This window comes from Notolepis coatsorum, assembly GCF_963971535.1.
Source record: "Notolepis coatsorum genome assembly, chromosome: 18".
NCBI classification, from domain to species: domain Eukaryota; kingdom Metazoa; phylum Chordata; class Actinopteri; order Aulopiformes; family Paralepididae; genus Notolepis; species Notolepis coatsorum.
Window position 1 is genome coordinate 92066860 of NC_140182.1, and position 20623 is coordinate 92087482.

The following is a 20623-nucleotide window of genomic DNA, read 5'->3' on the forward strand; positions in this document are numbered from 1 at the left end:
TATACAGTACATAGCATATATATATATAATATATAACTTTTTAGATGAAAAGCATTAACCAGCGATTGATTCAATCTGTATTACATGCTGCCAGTCATAGTCACCTTCAATAGGAAAACAGGGCGCGGCCGGCATCGGGGCACATTGCTGGCCGGAATCAGTCCACGAAATCAATGGATAATTATAGAAAGTCATCTTTATTTAACGGTTTCTGCAGCTAGAAGAAAGGTGTCTTCTAAAGTAACAAATGGAAAAATCTGAAAATCTGAGCTCTCGAAGTAGGAGCAGTCATTTTTATATCATATCAGGACCTCTTTGCCATTGGTCCAAAAACAGTGATGTCACAGCTATGTCATTCCACTGGCCAATCAACGTATAACACATACAGATGAATTCTCCTCCCCCTGTATTCGTCACAGTAACTGGAGGAGCAACAGATTACCTTGTGTTGGAAAATCCCTATCACGTTATTTAAACATGTATGCATGTCTGCTCTGCTTCCTCACTGCAAGGGTTAACTCTGCAGGCTCCTCTTGGTCGGAGCTGTCTCCAAGGCCACATTCTTATCGTTAACTTCTTTACTGCATGGGCCTCTCTCGTTCTGACAGTAAGAGAAGAAGATGAGGCAGACTGCCGTAATATACAGTACATAGCCTAACACATACATATACAGATATATACAGATATACATACATATACATGTACAATACAGTACTCATATACATTGGTGGATATGTTCTGCACATCACATATGTAGCCCCCAAAGTGCCATGATAACTCTCCCTTCTGCTCTCATCTCTGTGCTCGTCTCGCTCGGAGCTGTCTCTCAAGGTCACATTCTTAAGGGGCCCCTTTCATTTCTGACTCACTCTAACAGAGACTGCATTATCAAAAAGGTTTCTGTTTCCATTCTGACTGTAACATAACATTAACTTTTAACTGTAGTATAGTTTAAAAAGTGTATAAAGAATATATGGTTATATAAGAATACAAAAAGACATCCGTCATATCATAGGCCTATTCCATTCTCCAGGATCACGCAAGATATTGTAGTGTACACAAGTTACTGTTCCAGAGTCCACAGTCCATAGTTCTCACAGTTTTACACAAGTGAGAGGAAGAATATACAGACATTCCTCATAATCATATATAATAAACATAAGAACAGGATGTCATAATAACCAGTGTCACTAGTTGGCTGTGACACTTCACAGTATCCCAGTGGTGTAGTGTATCTTCTGAATCTAGACCAGGCCCGTTGCAAGTTGCTGTACTCTGTCGTCTACTCTAAGCCATCCTAGGTTGTCAAAATGTGCAGGGGTAAGGTGGGTTTTATAAGTAAGGCCAAGCAGTAGTCTGACCAGCTTGTTTTGTGATGTTTGTAGCATTGTTTTTAGGGCCTTTGATAATGTGGACAGATGTGATATGTGGACAGATGTGATAATATGGACAGTTGTGATATGTGGACAGATGTGATAATGTGGACAGATGTGCAGGGCCGCGGGAAGTCAGTCAGAGTTGGGGGTGCGGAGATAAGACCCACTCTTTTAATATATAGTGCAAATTAAGTGTTCAAATGAAGGCATCCAATAATAGATTAACCATTGTCTTACCTTAATGCAGCAAAATGCAACGTTTCGTCTTGGCAAGTGGGTTGGTAAAAATCTACACGCGCCCGGTACAGCTTCTAAATTACTTTGTTTATATGCCTAAAACACCGGTCTGTATAACAGGGAACACTGCATTATCGAGACAGCGCCCCTATGAGGGTCTGGCCGGTAATTCACTTTTCCTAATTCCAAGAGTAGGGTAAATCTGCAGTGCCGGTGACATTGAGTAGGATATTACAATGGAATAAAAGCCAAAACAACCTTGCAGTTACAACTCCCTGCCAGGTGGGGGTGCTGCAGCCCCTGCAGCACCCCCCCTTCCCACGTCACTGCAGATGTGATATGTGGACAGATGTGATAATGTGGACAGATGTGATATGTGGACAGATGTGATAATGTGGACAGATGCGATATGTGGACTGTTAATAGGGATGAACCAAGGTTGCTTCCAACCCACCTAATGGCTATATAACACAAAAGTATACATAGACATGTTTGTGTCCTTATAGTGTTCTTGGTCATAAATACTAGTAAAACCAAAGAGCTGACTATCAGCTGCAACAGTAGCCTGCACCATCCAAGCAAATCAGTCTGTTGGTAGAAGATTTTAAATATTTAGGTACTTTCCTGGATAACACCATCAGCTTTATAGCTAACATGGAATACATCTTCAAGAAGGCTATGCAACACGTGTATCTTCTAAGAAAGTTGAATAGTTTTGATGTACATATATTCTAGAGCTGGTATACAAAAGTCTTGTAGAAAGTGTTATAACGTTTGATATCTCAACCTGGTATGGAAACCTTGGGGCCAAGAATAAGAACAAATTGGCAAGGATTGTTAACATGGACAGTAAAGTTATAGGGAAACCACAAAGACAATTGTCTGAGTTATATGTATTTCGGAATAGGGACAAGGCTCAGCAAATTATTGTCTGATCGTTTGCATCCTCTTCATGGTGAGTTTAACAAGGTTCCATCTGGAAGGTGCTATAGAGTTCCTCTAACCCCAAAAAAACATATTTAAGAAGTATTTCATCCCACATGCCATTGCTCTGATGAATTCTTAGATTTTAATTTGAACCATGGTACTGTTAAGTAGGCTCTGTCTATGTGTAGCAGGGTGGATTATCCCTGCTTAGTGGGAACGATTGCTGGCAGTCACAAGGTAGCTGGACACAGCAGAGCTCCGTCTGACTGCACCCTCGTCTTTGGGCCTGGAGCGTCAAACTGGGACCCGGTAGTGAGAGTGAATGGGGCCCGGGATTCACCAACCTGGTTTGGTACTCTGGTCTTCCCCGCCTCTCCGGAGCGGTCAGCAGTACTTCCCCACTTGCTCTCACTTCCCTGTTTACCTCCGTTAACCCTCCCACACCTAGTGACTGATGTGCATAAATGGATTCGTTCCTCCCGCAAGCAGTACCCTCCCTTGATGACCACTAGAAACCTTATAATGAAAAGGGGAGAGTTGGGTAGGAAGGGGTTAATCATATATACGTTACCCACACCAAAAGAGTTAATACTGGACACAGGAATGGACACGCACACAGAACCCCATTGAAGTCTTTATATTAATTGTACTGTTCAGTTACAATTATTTGCGAGGGCATACTCTCATGGGGTTGGGGTCGAACCCGGACTCTGCCAGTGAGTTGACTCCGCCACCGGCACACCGGGGAGACAACCACCACAAAACAGAAGGTTGCTCCCTTAACCCAGGCCGACAGGTAACAAGAGCAAAGCTCGACCTGTGCCTGGAGGACCGTGAACTACATAGGAGTGCTTAGCGCATAGGAGCACTTAGAGGGGCTTAGATGGGTGCCAAGCGGGGAGGGAGGGGAGGAGCCCCTGTGGCGTCCGGTCCGCCCTGGCATTTCTGCCTGGAAATCAGGTCAGGACTCCCTGGAAGAAGAGATCTTGTATCTCAATGGGACATTCCTGGATAAATAAAGGATAAAGAAAAGAAAGAAATAAATGCACAGGGCCCTTCGGGTTAACAGAATATATTGTACAAGCAACACTCGCCTGTGACCCGGCGGACACCGGGTTGAACTGATCCGGTCCGGCGCGACCAGGATGAGTCCCATGTCCTTCAACACTGCCGGCCCTCTTCAAAGGAGAGGGGGAAAGGTACACGTTTCGATCGAAACACCACGGTGGCCCACCCATCGGCCGTGGAAATGCATGCAAGCCTTCGAGCAGCGCTCGCCTGGCGCTCGGCAGAGGTAAATTCCTTCCCGGCCGACCGCATAAACGCCATTATGCCGTTCGGACAGACCAGGGCGCACCGGTCCCTAAAAAGGCTGTTTCAAATAAACATGAACATGCCCAGGGCCAGGCACTGACTTCGGTCCCTTAGGACCAAGCGCTGATATCGAACAGCGTTAGGCTCGTAAAACCTGAGAACGGTGTTGGGCGAATTCTAATAAGAAAGGGCCCCCAACCCATCATCTCTCCCCCTATTTGGGTAAACCGGGGGAAGGACACCAACACAAGGACCGACACAGGGTTTATATACAGAGCCTGGGAAAAAACCATCCGTCACAAATTCCGCTCTCCTGAGAGGGGAAGACGCCAGGTTTATCCCGTAGAGACCTCTCATCTTTTTTGGGGGCGTGCAAATTGCAGCACGAGCCCCGTTCTCAACGTTCTCTCCATCCATACCGACATGTGGCACTTCTGTAGCCACACGTGGTAAAAATTGCAAAGCGGCCTCGCAGCCAACTGGCACTGACCCGCTAAGAATTGTGGATAGGAAACCCGGTCCCTCCCGCTGTGCCTTGCGAACCCTGACTCTGCCAACGAGGGGTCCCGTGGGGTCTGGGTTTCTCCTGACTCCGCCAGCAAGGTATCTCGTGGGGTCGGGGTTTCGCACCCTGACTCTGCCAAAGAGGCTGGGGTCGGGGCAATTGCACCCATGGGGGCACCTCTTCTTTTTTTGACAACACAAGTTGGGATCTGCCACGCAGACCCCAACTCACGGAGATATCCCTCGGGCCAATAAGAAAACACTCTCTAAGCCCCACCCCCCACCCCCCCTCCCCCCGCGACGAGCAGGATATGCAAATACTTGCCCTGACGTCGAGGGAGCTGACAGAACGGAATCCACGTACGTGCGTCATGACGCTAATGTGTACAAGGGATACCCGAGTGAGCGCTAGTTTTTAAGCCACGTTCTCATCACCCGTCGTCAGCATTTTACCAAGGATATAACATACCCAAAGGGGAGGGTTTATCTCCCCCCCCCCCCCGCTCAACCAAGCTCACGTAAAGGGAAAAACATATGAGGCGAAAACAAGAAGCGGTGTTACTAGCCGTGCATTGATTTACAAACGAAAGCCATATGCAAGCACATGCTTGCTTCATTGCTTTGAAAAAGCCAAACACAACAGCTAACCACCAAACCGTGGGAATAGGGACTACATCTGTTTAAAAGACGCGTCCATCTGAGTCCCTACGGCTCCGTTTCATAAGCAAAACTTGCCGCCGCCATATTTTACCTTACCGCGTAAAGCAAAAACATATACTGTACGAGGCAAAAGAAGAGCAGTGCCCTTAGCCATGTGCTGATGTACATTGCTTTGAAAAGCCAAACACACAATAGTAAACCACCAATCGTGAATTCAGGGTCTACGTTTGTTAAAAAAACACGTCCATATGAATCCCTGTGACTCTCTTTACAAACAAGAAATGCCGCCCGCCACATTTTAACTGTACCAGAAAAAGGTAGTGGGCCCCCCATTGTTATTTCGTACGAGGCATACACAAAATACATAGTGAAAAGATCACATATTTGTTCCAACAAAACTTGCCACTCATAGAGGGACTTTTTATTTTAAAACGTAGTATTTTGAGGGGGGGGGGAAGAATAGTGAAAACCAGGAGAACGGGGAAGAGGGGTAGAGGGAGGGAGAACACAGCCAAGGTCTAGTCCCTCGCCCGTCACCTCTAATGGCGCTGGTGCGTAAGGGAATCCCTGGAATCCCCGCCCCTCCTAAGAGGGTCTCTTTATTGAAGGAAACATATTTTTTGGGGGGAAGAGAGGAAGAGAGAGGTGAAGGAAAGCAGGGGATACAGCATCCTAGGCCTAGTCCCGCTCCCCTTACCTGCTGCCGGGTGCGGCGCATTCTCCTCGAGGTGCGCTCCATCTGCCGCCTCTCTCTCCGTGTTTACGTCTCGCATCTCAGGCCTCCCGCCATTTGGCGTCGGGGAATTGAACCCAGACTTTTGCCAGCGAGGCATCAAAGATGAAACCCCCGCCCCCTCCATGTAACACTCTGGGATGTGATGCTAGGAGAGTGCAAGGCCCTCTCGCCTGTATCAGTTCCGCAACAGTGTCTCCCCCCCCCCCCCCCCTCAATTGTACAGTTTTGCTTGTTTATACAGTGTTTCTCCCCCCCCCCCCCGCAACCACCTCCAATGTAAATTACCCAGTATGGTTGTCAATATCCCAATGTACCCAACCCCCCCCACCCAACCTCCTCCAATGTACAGTTTCTACGTCAAATGTATATACTCCCTTTTCTTGACCCCTTCTGTATCACAAACAGTACTGTATTTGCAAATCTGGTATGTCATAAATGTATAGATGTAGCAGTACTGACTGTATGTCAAGTATGTCATATATGTCCTGATGAATTGAAAATGGGGGACCCTGATGTAAACAAGACGAAAGTCTTTCTCTGGTCTGCATCCCCTTAACAATTGTGTGTATTGAGCCGTACTCTATTATACCCATTCTGCAATCTGTTAATAAAGTTTTCAATCAATCAATCAATCAACCGTGTTCATTTCCGGGGTAGGCCTGATTGGCCACGACAGGCACGTGACGCGTGTGGCACGCCCCCGCGGCAGCCCCAGCGGCAAGCGCGCTACGGCTGGAGTTCACATCGCTGCCGTTGGCGAAAGCAGGATGCGAGAGCGTAGATTTCGCTGTGTATCATTTAATCATTTATCATTTAACATTTGAAAGGCATACATTGTTGTCATATAGAAGTACAGAATACTTTTATCCAAAATGCTTCTTACTGTTACACTGTTAGAGACTGTGCTAGACAAATTAATGACTAATTCGGTCAGAAATAACGTAACTAATAACGTTAGTAAGCACTGCTTATATGCTTATTATGTCTGCGGGGTACAGTAAACGTTTCTCCCGGTACATTCTGAAGAGCACACCGCTGTATGTTGGAGAACCAGCGGTCTTCCGCTACTCCTCACTCGAGTGAGAGCAAAGCCGTGCACAGCTCAGCCCTGTGTGAGACGCGAGGAGGAGATGGGAGTCCTTCCAATCGGAATATGTTGTTTCTTTACACATATGTTGGATTATGAATATGTCTTTATAGCTACAAATGAATGACTAATTCGGTCAGAAAGCAGTAACACAACAGTTGCAATGTTGTGTTACTGCTTCTTCGGCATAAGCCCCAATAAGACCGTCACTAGAGCTCAGCGATGCCGCTCGCGTGAGCATATTCTCCCCGCTGGTGATCGCAGCACGGAGGGTCGCGGACCAGCCTGGCAGCATAGCTATAAAGACATATTCATAATCCAACATATGTGTAAAGAAACAACATATTCCGATTGGAAGGACTCCCATCTCCTCCTCGCGTCTCACACAGGGCTGAGCTGTGCACGGCTTTGCTCTCACTCAGGGCCAGACTGGGGAAATAATTCATACCGGGAGATATAGCACGAAATATAGCCCCAGTCAGGCCACTTTTTAAGCAGGGGGTCTGGGGGTCCCCCACCAGGATTTTTTTTGTTACAAAGACTTAATTTCCTGCATTCTGGTGAATTTTAGTGCATGTGAACCACAAACTAATGAGCCAACAATTGCTTAGTACAATGTACTGTTATGAACCTCAAATAAAACTGTTGTGGCACTAGCAATGCTAATCTCTCCACCTTCAAAAAGAAAAAAGCAAGAGCACAACATATTTGTCTATTTACTATTATAATACAGTTAACCACTCTCTCCACCTATTCAAACAGAGCAAGAGCACAATACCATATTCACTTTACTGATGCACTACCCATCAACAGTTAAAATAGCCCTTACACAAACATTAAATAACAGACCTTTCATTATTACAAAACTACCTGGCTCACTGCCTGGCTGTTACAATATTCTGCAGAGTGCCATCTGCCATTCCATTCGCCGCCTCCACTGTCAATCAGTTGTATCGCCTGGTCCCGCCTCCACCAATCACAAGTGGCAGCACGGCTCCATTGTGTGTGTGTGATCCGAGGGAGAGAGTCAGATAGTTCTCCAACTCTGTCGCAGACAGTGAGATCCTGGTTGTTCCCCACCCACCTAGGTTATCTAACTATCGCGCCGCGCCGCCGCCACAACTAGAAACAATGGCCTGGCAATTTTTTTTTTTAATTATAAAAAAAAAATATATATAATTTATTTATTTTTTTTTTTTTATCTGTGCAGGCCAGGCCACCGGGAAAACTCCCGGTGCTCCCGATGGCCAGTCCGGGCCTGCTCTCACTCGAGTGAGGAGGAGCAGAAGACCGCTGGTTCTCCAACATACAGCGGTGTGCTCTTCAGAATGTACCGGGAGAAACGTTTACTGTACCCCGCAGACATAATAAGCATATAAGCAGTGCTTACTAACGTTATTAGTTACGTTATTTCTGACCGAATTAGTCATTAATTTGTCTAGCACAGTCTCTAACAGTGTAACAGTAAGAAGCATTTTGGAGGGGGAGCTCCCGTAGCTCACCGCATATCTCGGCGCTATTTCTGCGTCGGGGAAAACCGTGCTCGTCACGGATCTGGGGGACACGCGTTCGATTCCCGGACCCGCCGTCATTTCTCAGAATGTCTTCCCCTGCTCCACATCCCATTTCAACCTGTTTCTGTCGGTCATGCTTGACCAGAAAAAGCGATAAACGCTAAAAAATAAAGTAAAAAAAAAAAAAAAAGCATTTTGGATAAAAGTGTTCTGTACTTCTGTATGACAACAATGTATGCCTTTCAAATGTTAAAGCGATGTGAAAGGCGAAGTGAACTCCAGCCGTAGCGCGTTTGTAGCAAGGCGAAGTGAACTCCAGCCGTAGCGCGCTTGCCGCTGGGGCTGCCGCGGGGGCGTGCCACGCGCGTCACGTGCCTGTCGCGGCCAATCAGGCCTACCCCGGAAATGGAAACGGTTGCGGAACTGATACAGGCGGCCCTCTCTGGCACCAGCCCTTCCGCAGAACCGAAGGGGTTTATATCCCCCCGCGGCCCGCATACTCTTCCTCCTTCTACCAACCACCCGCCCTGCTCGCTCACCACCACTCTTAGCGGTGGAAGCAAGCAGGCGGAGAGCTTGTGCCGCAATCGTCTGCCATCAGAGAGACCGCGCCCGTGTCGGGGGTCCGTTTGATGGAGACGCCGGAGCTACCTTCCTCACGAGTGAGGGGCGCTCAACGGGCGGCACTACACTCGGCGCCGCATGCCACCGGGGCGAACGGCAGAGGTTGGGAGGAGGGAGCACTGGTGGAGCCCCAAGAAGGACTTCTCGAGTCTTGGTGGTGATGCCATCTCGAAGAAACAGCAACAAGAAAAACTATAAGCTAAATTTCCACTGTCTAAAGTGCGCTTGTAGCCAAACACTTCCGAATAAAAATATGAGGGAAGGAAGAAGCACGGTCACGCCCCTCGCTTATATGCATAGGCGGAAATGGGCGTGGCCGGACAAGTGAAGGTGCATGTAGCGGAAGCTTTCAAGGTTACAATAGGTAACGATGAGGTCATCCCACAGAGCAGAACGAGATACAAGAACGAAATGTAACTGTACATTGGTGGGGGGGGGGGGGATTTACAGGGGCCAGTTTCTAATTGCAGCCACCCGTAGGTGCTCTTTGAGAGCGGTTTTGAAGGAGGGTAGGGATTCACATTCCTTCACGGTTGTGGGTAGGGCATTCCACATTATTGTGGCATAATTGCTAAACGTGTTTAGTCCCTTGTTTGAGCCGAATCTGGGTTGAACATGATTTGTGGAACTCCCTCTGGTGTTGTGGTCGGGGAATTTACTGACCTTTGGGAAGTATTTCGACATGTACATGGGTATCCCAGTGGTGTAGTGTATCTTCTGAATCTAGACCAGGCCCGTTGCAAGTTGCTGTACTCTGTCGTCTACTCTAAGCCATCCTAGGTTGTCAAAATGTGCAGGGGTAAGGTGGGTTTTATAAGTAAGGCCAAGCAGTAGTCTGACCAGCTTGTTTTGTGATGTTTGTAGCATTGTTTTTAGGGCCTTTGATAATGTGGACAGATGTGATATGTGGACAGATGTGATAATATGGACAGATGTGATATGTGGACAGATGTGATAATGTGGACAGATGTGCAGGGCCGCGGGAAGTCAGTCAGAGTTGGGGGTGCGGAGATAAGACCCACTCTTTTAATATATAGTGCAAATTAAGTGTTCAAATGAAGGCATCCAATAATAGATTAACCATTGTCTTACCTTAATGCAGCAAAATGCAACGTTTCGTCTTGGCAAGTGGGTTGGTAAAAATCTACACGCGCCCGGTACAGCTTCTAAATTACTTTGTTTATATGCCTAAAACACCGGTCTGTATAACAGGGAACACTGCATTATCGAGACAGCGCCCCTATGAGGGTCTGGCCGGTAATTCACTTTTCCTAATTCCAAGAGTAGGGTAAATCTGCAGTGCCGGTGACATTGAGTAGGATATTACAATGGAATAAAAGCCAAAACAACCTTGCAGTTACAACTCCCTGCCAGGTGGGGGTGCTGCAGCCCCTGCAGCACCCCCCCTTCCCACGTCACTGCAGATGTGATATGTGGACAGATGTGATAATGTGGACAGATGTGATATGTGGACAGATGTGATAATGTGGACAGATGCGATATGTGGACTGTTAATAGGGATGAACCAAGGTTGCTTCCAACCCACCTAACGGCTATATAACACAAAAGTATACATAGACATGTTTGCGTCCTTATAGTGTTCTTGGTCATAAATACTAGTAAAACCAAAGAGCTGACTATCAGCTGCAACAGTAGCCTGCACCATCCAAGCAAATCAGTCTGTTGGTAGAAGATTTTAAATATTTAGGTACTTTCCTGGATAACACCATCAGCTTTATAGCTAACATGGAATACATCTTCAAGAAGGCTATGCAACACGTGTATCTTCTAAGAAAGTTGAATAGTTTTGATGTACGTATATTCTAGAGCTGGTATACAAAAGTCTTGTAGAAAGTGTTATAACGTTTGATATCTCAACCTGGTATGGAAACCTTGGGGCCAAGAATAAGAACAAATTGGCAAGGATTGTTAACATGGACAGTAAAGTTATAGGGAAACCACAAAGACAATTGTCTGAGTTATATGTATTTCGGAATAGGGACAAGGCTCAGCAAATTATTGTCTGATCGTTTGCATCCTCTTCATGGTGAGTTTGACAAGCTTCCATCTGGAAGGTGCTATAGAGTTCCTCTAACCCCAAAAAAACATATTTAAGAAGTATTTCATCCCACATGCCATTGCTCTGATGAATTCTTAGATTTTAATTTGAACCATGGTACTGTTAAGTAGGCTCTGTCTATGTGTAGCAGGGTGGATTATCCCTGCTTAGTGGGAACGGTTGCTGGCAGTCACAAGGTAGCTGGACACAGCAGAGCTCCGTCTGACTGCACCCTCGTCTTTGGGCCTGGAGCGTCAAACTGGGACCCGGTAGTGAGAGTGAATGGGGCCCGGGATTCACCAACCTGGTTTGGTACTCTGGTCTTCCCCGCCTCTCCGGAGCGGTCAGCAATACTTCCCCACCTGCTCTCACTTCCCTGTTTACCTCCGTTAACCCTCCCACACCTAGTGACTGATGTGCATAAATGGATTCGTTCCTCCCGCAAGCAGTACCCTCCCTTGATGACCACTAGAAACCTTATAATGAAAAGGGGAGAGTTGGGTAGGAAGGGGTTAATCATATATACATTACCCACACCAAAAGAGTTAATACTGGGCACAGGAATGGACACGCACACAGAACCCCATTGAAGTCTTTATATTAATTGTACTGTTCAGTTACAATTATTTAATAGGAGTGGTCGAATGGACTGAAGTCCTACTATAGCTCCTGTGTGTAACTCAATACCTCATAAACACGTATATTATACACCCACCTGTACTCTAAGGTATTAGCCATCAGACTACAAAAGCATATGACGTCTTTAATTCATCCGGACCAAACAGGCTTCATAAGAGGCCGCCTGATCACTGATAACATAAGACGATTACTACACGTACTAGATGCTAACAAGGAAGACAACACACCTAAGGCGATGCTGTCCCTGGATGCAATGAAAGCTTTTGACAGGTTGGAATGGTCGTATCTATGGGCAGTGTTAGAAAGGATGGGGTTAGGAAAAGGATTCATTGATATGATTAAAGTATTATACAAAGACCCATCGGCCATGATTACAACAGGTACAATCACCTCCGAAATCTTTCCAGTATCACGGTCTTCCAGACAGGGTTGCCCCCTTAGTCCCGGACTATTCGATCTATCATTAGAGCCTTTAGCACAATATATAAGACAATCCCAATCCATAGAACCAATCGTAATCAAGGGCACACAACACAAAATTAGTTTATATGCGGACGACGTAATACTGTTCATGCAAAACCCCAACACCGCATTGCCTCATCTTCTCAAGTTGATTGAGGACTTTGGAGATTTATCGGGATTTAGGATAAATTGGCCGAAGTCGGCCTTCCTCCCACTTAACGCCCCTGCAAAAAGAAATATAACCCTCCCAGAAGAGATACCGATGGTAAAACACTTTAGATGTTTGGGAGTTGAAATATTCCCTACCATAAGCCAAACGGTGAAGCACAATTACATAAAAATCCAAAACAAAATCAAATACGACCTTGTCAGGTGGTCAAAACTTAAAAACTCAGTACAAGCACGGATATCAATAATTAAGATGGACGTCCTACCTAGAATCAACTTCTTCAGCTCAATGCTACCGTTACCCCCTCCAAAGGGTTACTGGAAAGAATTACACTCCTCCACATACAAATTTATTTGGAATAACAAACCACCACGTATAAAAAGATCCACCGCACAGAGAAACAAAGCAGACAGTGGTATGGCATTTCCAGATTTCCACCACTATTTTAAGGCATACACTTTAAGACCACTGACAACATGGTTTGATCCCCAAGCATCAGTATCCTGGAGAAATTTAGAAGAAAATATAGTAGCTCCACATAGGCTGAAGGACATAGTGTACACCAAATTATCAATTAAGCAATGCGAACGGAAATTTGGCCCCATAATCACTCATGCAATCCGGATATGGCGTGAAACACAAAAAAAAGACTCTATCCCACATAAATGGCATAATCATACTCCCTTATTCAATAACAATGCACTCTTGATTGGAAAACAACCTATAAGATTCCCTAGATGGGAAAAGCAAGGCATACACACATTAGGAGACGTTTTCAACAAACAGGGTTTTTGTAGTTTTGATGAGATATGCAAAAAATTTAATCTCACCAAGTCCTCATATTATTTTTACGCACAGTTATTGGCATGTTTGAAGGCTCACGGTGTTCCATTAAGGATACCAATTGTACACCACAGATACCACAAATTCTTCTATGAAAGAGAGACATCGAGAGGTTTTGTTTCAGATTTTTATCATCAATTACTAACGGCCTCGTATGAAACCCTACATCTAGACTCAGTCTGGAGGAGGGATATACCAGACCTGGAGATAGACTTTGACTGGCAAGAAGCCTGGGCAAATGTACGCCTTGCATCAAGGAACCCGGACCATCAACAAATCAATCTTAACTATATTCACAGGACATACTTAACTCCTATAAGACTGAACAAAATGGGTCTTAAACAAGACTCCAAATGCTCCTTATGTACAAATGGGGACGAAGGGACATTTATGCACATGTACTGGGACTGCCCACCAGTTAAGATATTTTGGAAAGAAGTGACCCAGCAATTGTCAAATCTCTTAACTCTGGATATACCTGTACACCCCTCTGTATTACTGCTGAATGATGTCTTTGAGCATGCAGTACCTCCACAGCTAAAGAGATTGGTTTTATCCGGTATCACAGTGGCTAAAAAGCTGATAGCATCACGATGGTTTCAACCGGAAAAAATGTGCCGTAAGGTCTGGATTCTTACATATCTCGATGTGATTTATCAAGAAATATCAACAGCTAGAATTTTGGGTCTCAATGAATCCAAAATGGCAATGTGGTTAGAAGTGGTGGAGAGAATAAAAGCCAGCATATAATGGTAGTGTCTGGTCAGGAACAAATTATAATGGTTGGATTATCCAATGGGGGGTCCGGGAGAGGGGGGTACGAGCTGGAGCATATGTGTATTTGTATATCCTATTGTGTGTTGTCATGTTTGTTTATGTGTTTGTTTAAAAAATAATACAAAAATAAAATACAAAAAAATATTATACACCCACCTCTGGGTTAATATCAGGGATAATATACTTCACTGTGTTTGACTCATCACCCACGTCTGGGTCTTCACCCTGTATAATACCTCAAAAGGCTTTAATTATACGGCCAGAATAATACCTCAAAAGGCTTTAATTATAATGCACCAGGTCTGTAACTTCCCCACAGGGAAAGGGTTAATTGGATGGGAAAATATTATTAAACACACATGTTATCACGCTCAAAGGAAAGGAAAGAAAACAAAAGTGTGGGCCCACTAATACCTTGCAAAAGCCCTAATCTAATGCCGGCATATATTGTTTGGGGTTCCCCTTATGAACTGTAGCAACGTTAACTTCGCCCGCGGGCAGCACCACACTGTGTACGGTGTAAGGCTCCGGAGCATAGACGCTCATTTATACTCATCCAAAATGGCCGCCTCGCCGCGCCACTGTTGTCCGGAAGGCAAGATGGCGTCGAGCACTCTCGGCGAGGACACTAGCAGGCGGAGCTGGGCAGAGAGGCAGCGCCGGCTGAGAGCGTGTGCTGGGCGATGACGACCCCTGCTGGACGGGACGAACTCCCGTAGGCTGCAGGCAGCCGGGTGCAGATCTGGTCGCAGGTAACCGGGGCAGACTGATTGCAGGCAGCCGGAGCAGACTGATTGAAGGCAGCCGGAGCAGACCGGTTGTAGGTCCACGCGCGTCTCGGGGCTTGCACTCTATACCGTCACACTGTAACTACTATAACCCGATTACTAAGGACTTTGATATGTTGTTAGCCGCACGTTACTTATACCGCACACAGTAACTACTATAACCCGATTGTTAGTGCTTGGCTCTGCACTGTTTGCTCACACACTATCGCTGGTACTTCTAGGATATCGCGTCAACTAGCAAGTACTTCCTATCACCCGTCGCTATCCCACGGGGCCCTCCAACATAACTTCTGCAACAGGGCTCTCCCGAGCACCCGTCCGTTGCGACTGTTCGTGTTCAAGTTCACTGCCGAAGAGAGCGTCTTCCGTCTCTCTCCTCCATATATCTCCTCCCAACTCTCTCCGACACTCTCTGCCTGCTACCGCCCCCTGTTGGTCGCCTACTAGCTCCACAGGGAAAAGCGTTGTAGAATATGATCCAGTAATGTCGTTTATAATCCATATTCCAGTGATAGAAGGAAGGAGCTTGTGTCATTGTTTGTGCGAATATCAATGAAACTAGTTAGAATGTCTTGGTGCAGAAAGGGAAGATAAAAAGGCAAGTCAGCAGCTCTGAATAATAAACAATATTTTCAGGCTGCTACATATGTTTTTGTTGTTGTTGTTGTTTCTATTTTGTCTATGTATTGGGCTGTTTTGGGCCAATGTCTTTTGTGCCTGTGTGGTGTTTGTACTGTGTTGTCTTGTTGATTGCAACCATGGTGGAGCCAAAGACTAATTTCCACGAAAGTGGACAAATACAAATATCTATCTATCTATCTATCTATCTTGTGATTTGTTGCTGTATTAATGTTTTACCACACATTTGTTTTTCTTTATTGAGGATTTGATACACATTTCCATAATGTTAAATATCACATGCTTTCACTTGGAAGGGGTATTCCCCAGTAGGTTAGAAGTATGGAGATCTATAGCAGATGTGTGTGTGAGCTGTGTAAACAGAAAGCTGGGGTCAAAGTTCAGCCTCCTGGGCAAAGTGTCTGGCATGTCTGTCACACTGCAGAAGGTAAGCCCTGAACTGCATGTTCTTTTATAATGAGCTGCAAATTCATAATAAGACATTTTATTGTCTTTACATGAATATAGAATTGAAAATTAAATTAATGCTATGTTAGTTAGAATGATTATAAATTGTTTGCTTATGAGCCATTACTGAGTTTATATGAAAGACTATGCTAAAGATTTTCTTTTTCTGCACTGAGTAAATTGCCCTAACTTTTTGTCTTTACAATTAAGACTTTTACTATTTTTAAAGGATATCCCTGGAATGAGTCTTTAGTTCATTTAGTATGCAGTAATTCAGTGTGACAGGAAAATATATGAGCCACTAAGATAAGACCACTCACCTCTCCTAGCAAAGTTGCATCATGTTGCAAACAGCTCTGGAATTTGGGTCTCACTTGCTGAGTTTGGGGGTGGGGAGGTTGTCCTAACTACGTGGAGCATAGAAAATCTTCACAATGGTTGAATTGGATGTCTGCCCAGTGCCTTGCAGTGACGGCGAACGAACACACTGCAGGGTTTGATACAGAGAGAGCCGAGGCTGACTTATTTGTTGTGTCCAAAAGATGAAATTCAGGTAACTTTGTTATCTTGTTTTAATCTGTTGTGATATTTAACTATTTCTTTAACTTTTATACAAAGTTATCTTATGCAACAGTACCGTGTTAGGAAATTTGCTTTGGAAAGGAGCAGAAAGAGGAAGCTGTGCTGGCTATGGAGGAGGGGTGCTGGAAGGGAAGCTATAGACCACTGCACTTCCGTGTTACGTTGCGCTCATGGAGGAGAGGGGGGGGGGGGGGAGAAATGAATGGATGTGGATAAGAGCCATGACATTAAGTGGTTGTAGCTACGGCTGTGGGGGTGCTGGAGACATTATCCAATCGACTTTTATATACGCATGAGTCTCCTGAACACGGAGAGACCAATCCCAAATTGAACTGCACTTTCTCGGCCGAGTTATAGTAACTTTTCCGCACCTACTCCTGAACTACGCATGAGCAGATTGATGAACCTAGATCACAAATTAATTTGGAAATAAGTGCTCACCCTATTTGTCAACATACAGTTTTTAACAAATCTATCATGTTATTATAATTCTCTGTTTCCTTGAGGAAGATCTGAACTGAGAATGCTGAGGCGATTCTCTGCACATCTTTTGAAACGTGGCATCTCAACATTTCAAAGCAGATTATGCATAAATGGTAAATGTATCCACTTAAGATAAGTAGTATATATATATATATTTCATAGTATACAGTAGGCCTGTATCTATATCATCATCATCATGTTGTTCATATTTTGTAACATCTCTTCTTTCAGATGGAGTCTTCAGAATTCACCCGTCGGTTGCACAGGCGTTGGCAGACAACAAACCAGTGGTTGCATTGGAGAGCACCATCATCACCCATGGGATGCCCTATCCACACAACCTGAGGTACCAGACATGCCCTATCCACACAACCTGAGGTACCAGACATGCCCTATCCACACAACCTGAGGTACCAGACATGCCCTATCCACACAACCTGAGGTACCAGACATGCCCTATCCACACAACCTGAGGTACCAGACATGCCCTATCCACACAACCTGAGGTACCAGACATGCCCTATCCACACAACCTGAGGTACCAGACATGCCCTATCCACACAACCTGAGGTACCAGACATGCCCTATCCACACAACCTGAGGTACCAGACATGCCCTATCCACACAACCTGATTCAGATTCAGATTCAGATTAATATTTAGATTACTTTATTCACCATATTGTTTGTACAAATGGAACGTGATTCGACATTTACAGTTTTTCTTTTACAAATAAGAACAACACAACAGTAAATATATAATTATAAAGTGCAAAACAGGACAGAACAGTGAGACAACAATAAGACAGTAAAGTGCAGTGGTTGGGGACACAGTGCAGCACAAAGTTCAAGTCCAGAAGTCTAGCCCTAGCAGCTCGCCATAGAGGGGGGGGGGGGGGGGGTTGAGCAGGGGGACACCTGACTCGTTTACCAGGCGAGCTGCTGAGGGGAAGAACTCAGTCTATGGCAGGACCTAAATGTCTTGGGCAGCCGTAGCCGCCTGCCGTGGGGGAGCATAGTGAAGAGGTTATGACCCAGGTGGGTGGGGTCTGCCATGATCTTCCTCGCCCTCCTCAAGGCTCTGGTGGAGTGTAGGGACTCGAGGGAGGGAAGGGAGCAGCCGACCTGAGGTACCAGACATGCCCTATCCACACAACCTGAGGTACCAGACATGCCCTATCCACACAACCTGAGGTACCAGACATGCCCTATCCACACAACCTGAGGTACCAGACATGCCCTATCCACACAACCTGAGGTACCAGACATGCCCTATCCACACAACCTGAGGTACCAGACATGCCCTATCCACACAACCTGAGGTACCAGACATGCCCTATCCACACAACCTGAGGTACCAGACATGCCCTATCCACACAACCTGAGGTACCAGACATGCCCTATCCACACAACCTGAGGTACCAGACATGACCTCACTTTATTTAACTGATAATTGTGCAAAAGAAAATGCACGGGAGTTCAATGTTCATATCAAATTGAGGAGGCTAATTGCACTTGGGATAAATTATTTCTTATAGAAGTTCATAGTTAGTTCTTAGTGGCCATTGGCGCCGTGTAGCCTCTCATACTGGGATATACATACAAGGGATATCCAGCATAATCTTATTATCCTCAGATTGTTATGCTGTGTTCTGAGTGCATACAAATCTCCCAGCTGACAGTGACACGGAGGTTCCTGCACAATTTTACTATGTTCACCACTCTGGCTAATTCACCCCTGAATTTATAGCCGAGGTTCCCGTACCTGTGCTGTTATATTTCAGACAGAACACTCTCAATCAGGGACTTGTGATGTCACAAAAATCTGCTCTCTCACTCTGTATAGTTTCCTGACTAGATGTAGGCATTCCATGCACATCATGTTATCAGTGTTCTCAGATAAGCTCAGCCTGTTATCTAGAAAAGTGACCATATATTGAAACTCTTTATAGTCTGCACCGGTTGGCTATTGATCACCACTGATTATCGTTTTTAGTGCAGTTGACCACGTCCTTTGTCTTAGCGACATTTAACACATTTTAAAGGACCCTATGGAATTATGACTTCCCTCTATACCGGAGATTCTCCCTGTATCTAATAATATATACATTTGTATGAACACATATACAATATATATATATATATATATGTATGTAGAGCCTTTACCTATAAGCCTACTGCGAGGGGCAAGTGGGTTGAATGAGTTAGACGCGTGCTTGAAGAATTCAATGTCCAGAGTGCTTGTATAATTTCGGATATGCCAATCCATTTATTGACCACTATAAACCGAAATATATATACAAAAACTCTTTAAACTAATAACACTGAACGCCGACCTATACAGCCCATCAACACAAACACGGTCAAAAACTGTTTGGCTATTCCCCTTGCACACCTGGGGCTCGTCACCCACTGATCAGTATAAATGGGTAACCACCCCCTGTGGTGGTTGCCATGGTGACTGATAATGCCACACCTCTGCACCGTGAGTTAAAATAAAACAAAATAAACAGAAAGGCATTTTGGCTCCAACAATGTATATATGTATATATATATATATTCAAGTCATTTGCAAGGGAAGAGTTGTTCATTGTTGTGTGTTCCTGTTTTGTACCACCCCTGTCTCCCATTGCCTGTGCAAAACTTAAGTTAAATCTTAGGACCAGTCCACACCTCTTACCTCAGCAGCGTTGCACTGTGGAATGTCATGCTTTTCATTGTTAACGAGTTAGAGAAACTGTCCATGTGGCCCTGCTTGGCGGCATCAGCAGCCTCGCTGATCTGCTATGGCTACCTGTCTCCAGGAATTGGCAGCGTTCCTCGCATCCCTCTTCGTGTTTGCATCATTTCGCCAGTTTCCCTCCCACTGGTTATATTGTAGTTTCAAGTTTCAAGTTTCTTTAATAGTTGTCATACAGAAGTACAGAATACTTTTATACAAAATGCTTCTTACTGTTTCGCTCCAGAGACTGTGTTAGACAAGATAAGTATGAAATAAAATAGTATAGCATGTAAAATAGAAGTAAAAATAGAGGTCACAGTGTTCAGTATAGACATATGTACAATGTTCGATGCAGAATAGAAGTAACTGAGTTACCATACAATATACAATATACTATGCAATGTACTAATATACAATACTATATAGTGCAGAGCAGAAATGGGATGAGGTACAATTTAGGTACAATTTACAGTAAGGTGTACGAGTTGTAGTGCAAATCCTTTACCAATAAATATAAAGTGTAAAGTGTGTTTAGGTGTTCTAAAGTGTGTAAAGTGGGTGCTGCAGTGAGTTGTTTGTTTAAAGTGAGTGTGTGCGTGTGGATGTGTGTGCTGTGTGCATTTGATGGTTGTTGCATAGTGTTTATTGTTCGTTGAGCAGCCTGATGGCCTGGGGATAGAAGCTTCTTCTGAGTCTTTCTGTGCTCGCCTTAAGACTCCGGTATCGCTTGCCTGACCGCAGCAGTTCAAAGAGGCAGTTGTTCGGGTGGCTGGAGTCCTTGATGATTCTCTTAGCCTTCCCCCTGCACCGCTTGTTGTAAATGTTCTGGAGGGTGGGAAGCCCCCCTCCAATTGTGCGTTCGGCTGAACGTGTCACTCTTTGTAGTCTGCTACGGTCTTGTGCAGTGCTATTCCCAAACCAGGAGGTGATGTTGCCAGTCAGGATGCTCTCGATTGTACATGAGTAGAAGTTCCTAAGGATCTTCTGACTGACTTGGAACTTCCTTAGGCGCCTGAGGAAGTAGAGGCGTTGTCGT

At 45.1% G+C, this 20623-nt stretch overlaps 1 protein-coding gene across 1 annotated transcript in view; it reads left to right on the forward strand.

Annotated features, from left to right (window-relative positions):
* The window catches only part of LOC311245441 (uncharacterized protein), a gene marked incomplete at both ends in the record, with an annotated part of 64800 nt that overhangs the window by 24151 nt on the left and 20026 nt on the right, over positions 1-20623 (forward strand). Inside the window, one exon of the mRNA XM_084335283.1 lies at positions 17099-17213. Coding sequence (XP_084191409.1) covers positions 17099-17213 — 115 coding nt within the window. The remainder of the gene's footprint in view (positions 1-17098; positions 17214-20623) is intronic.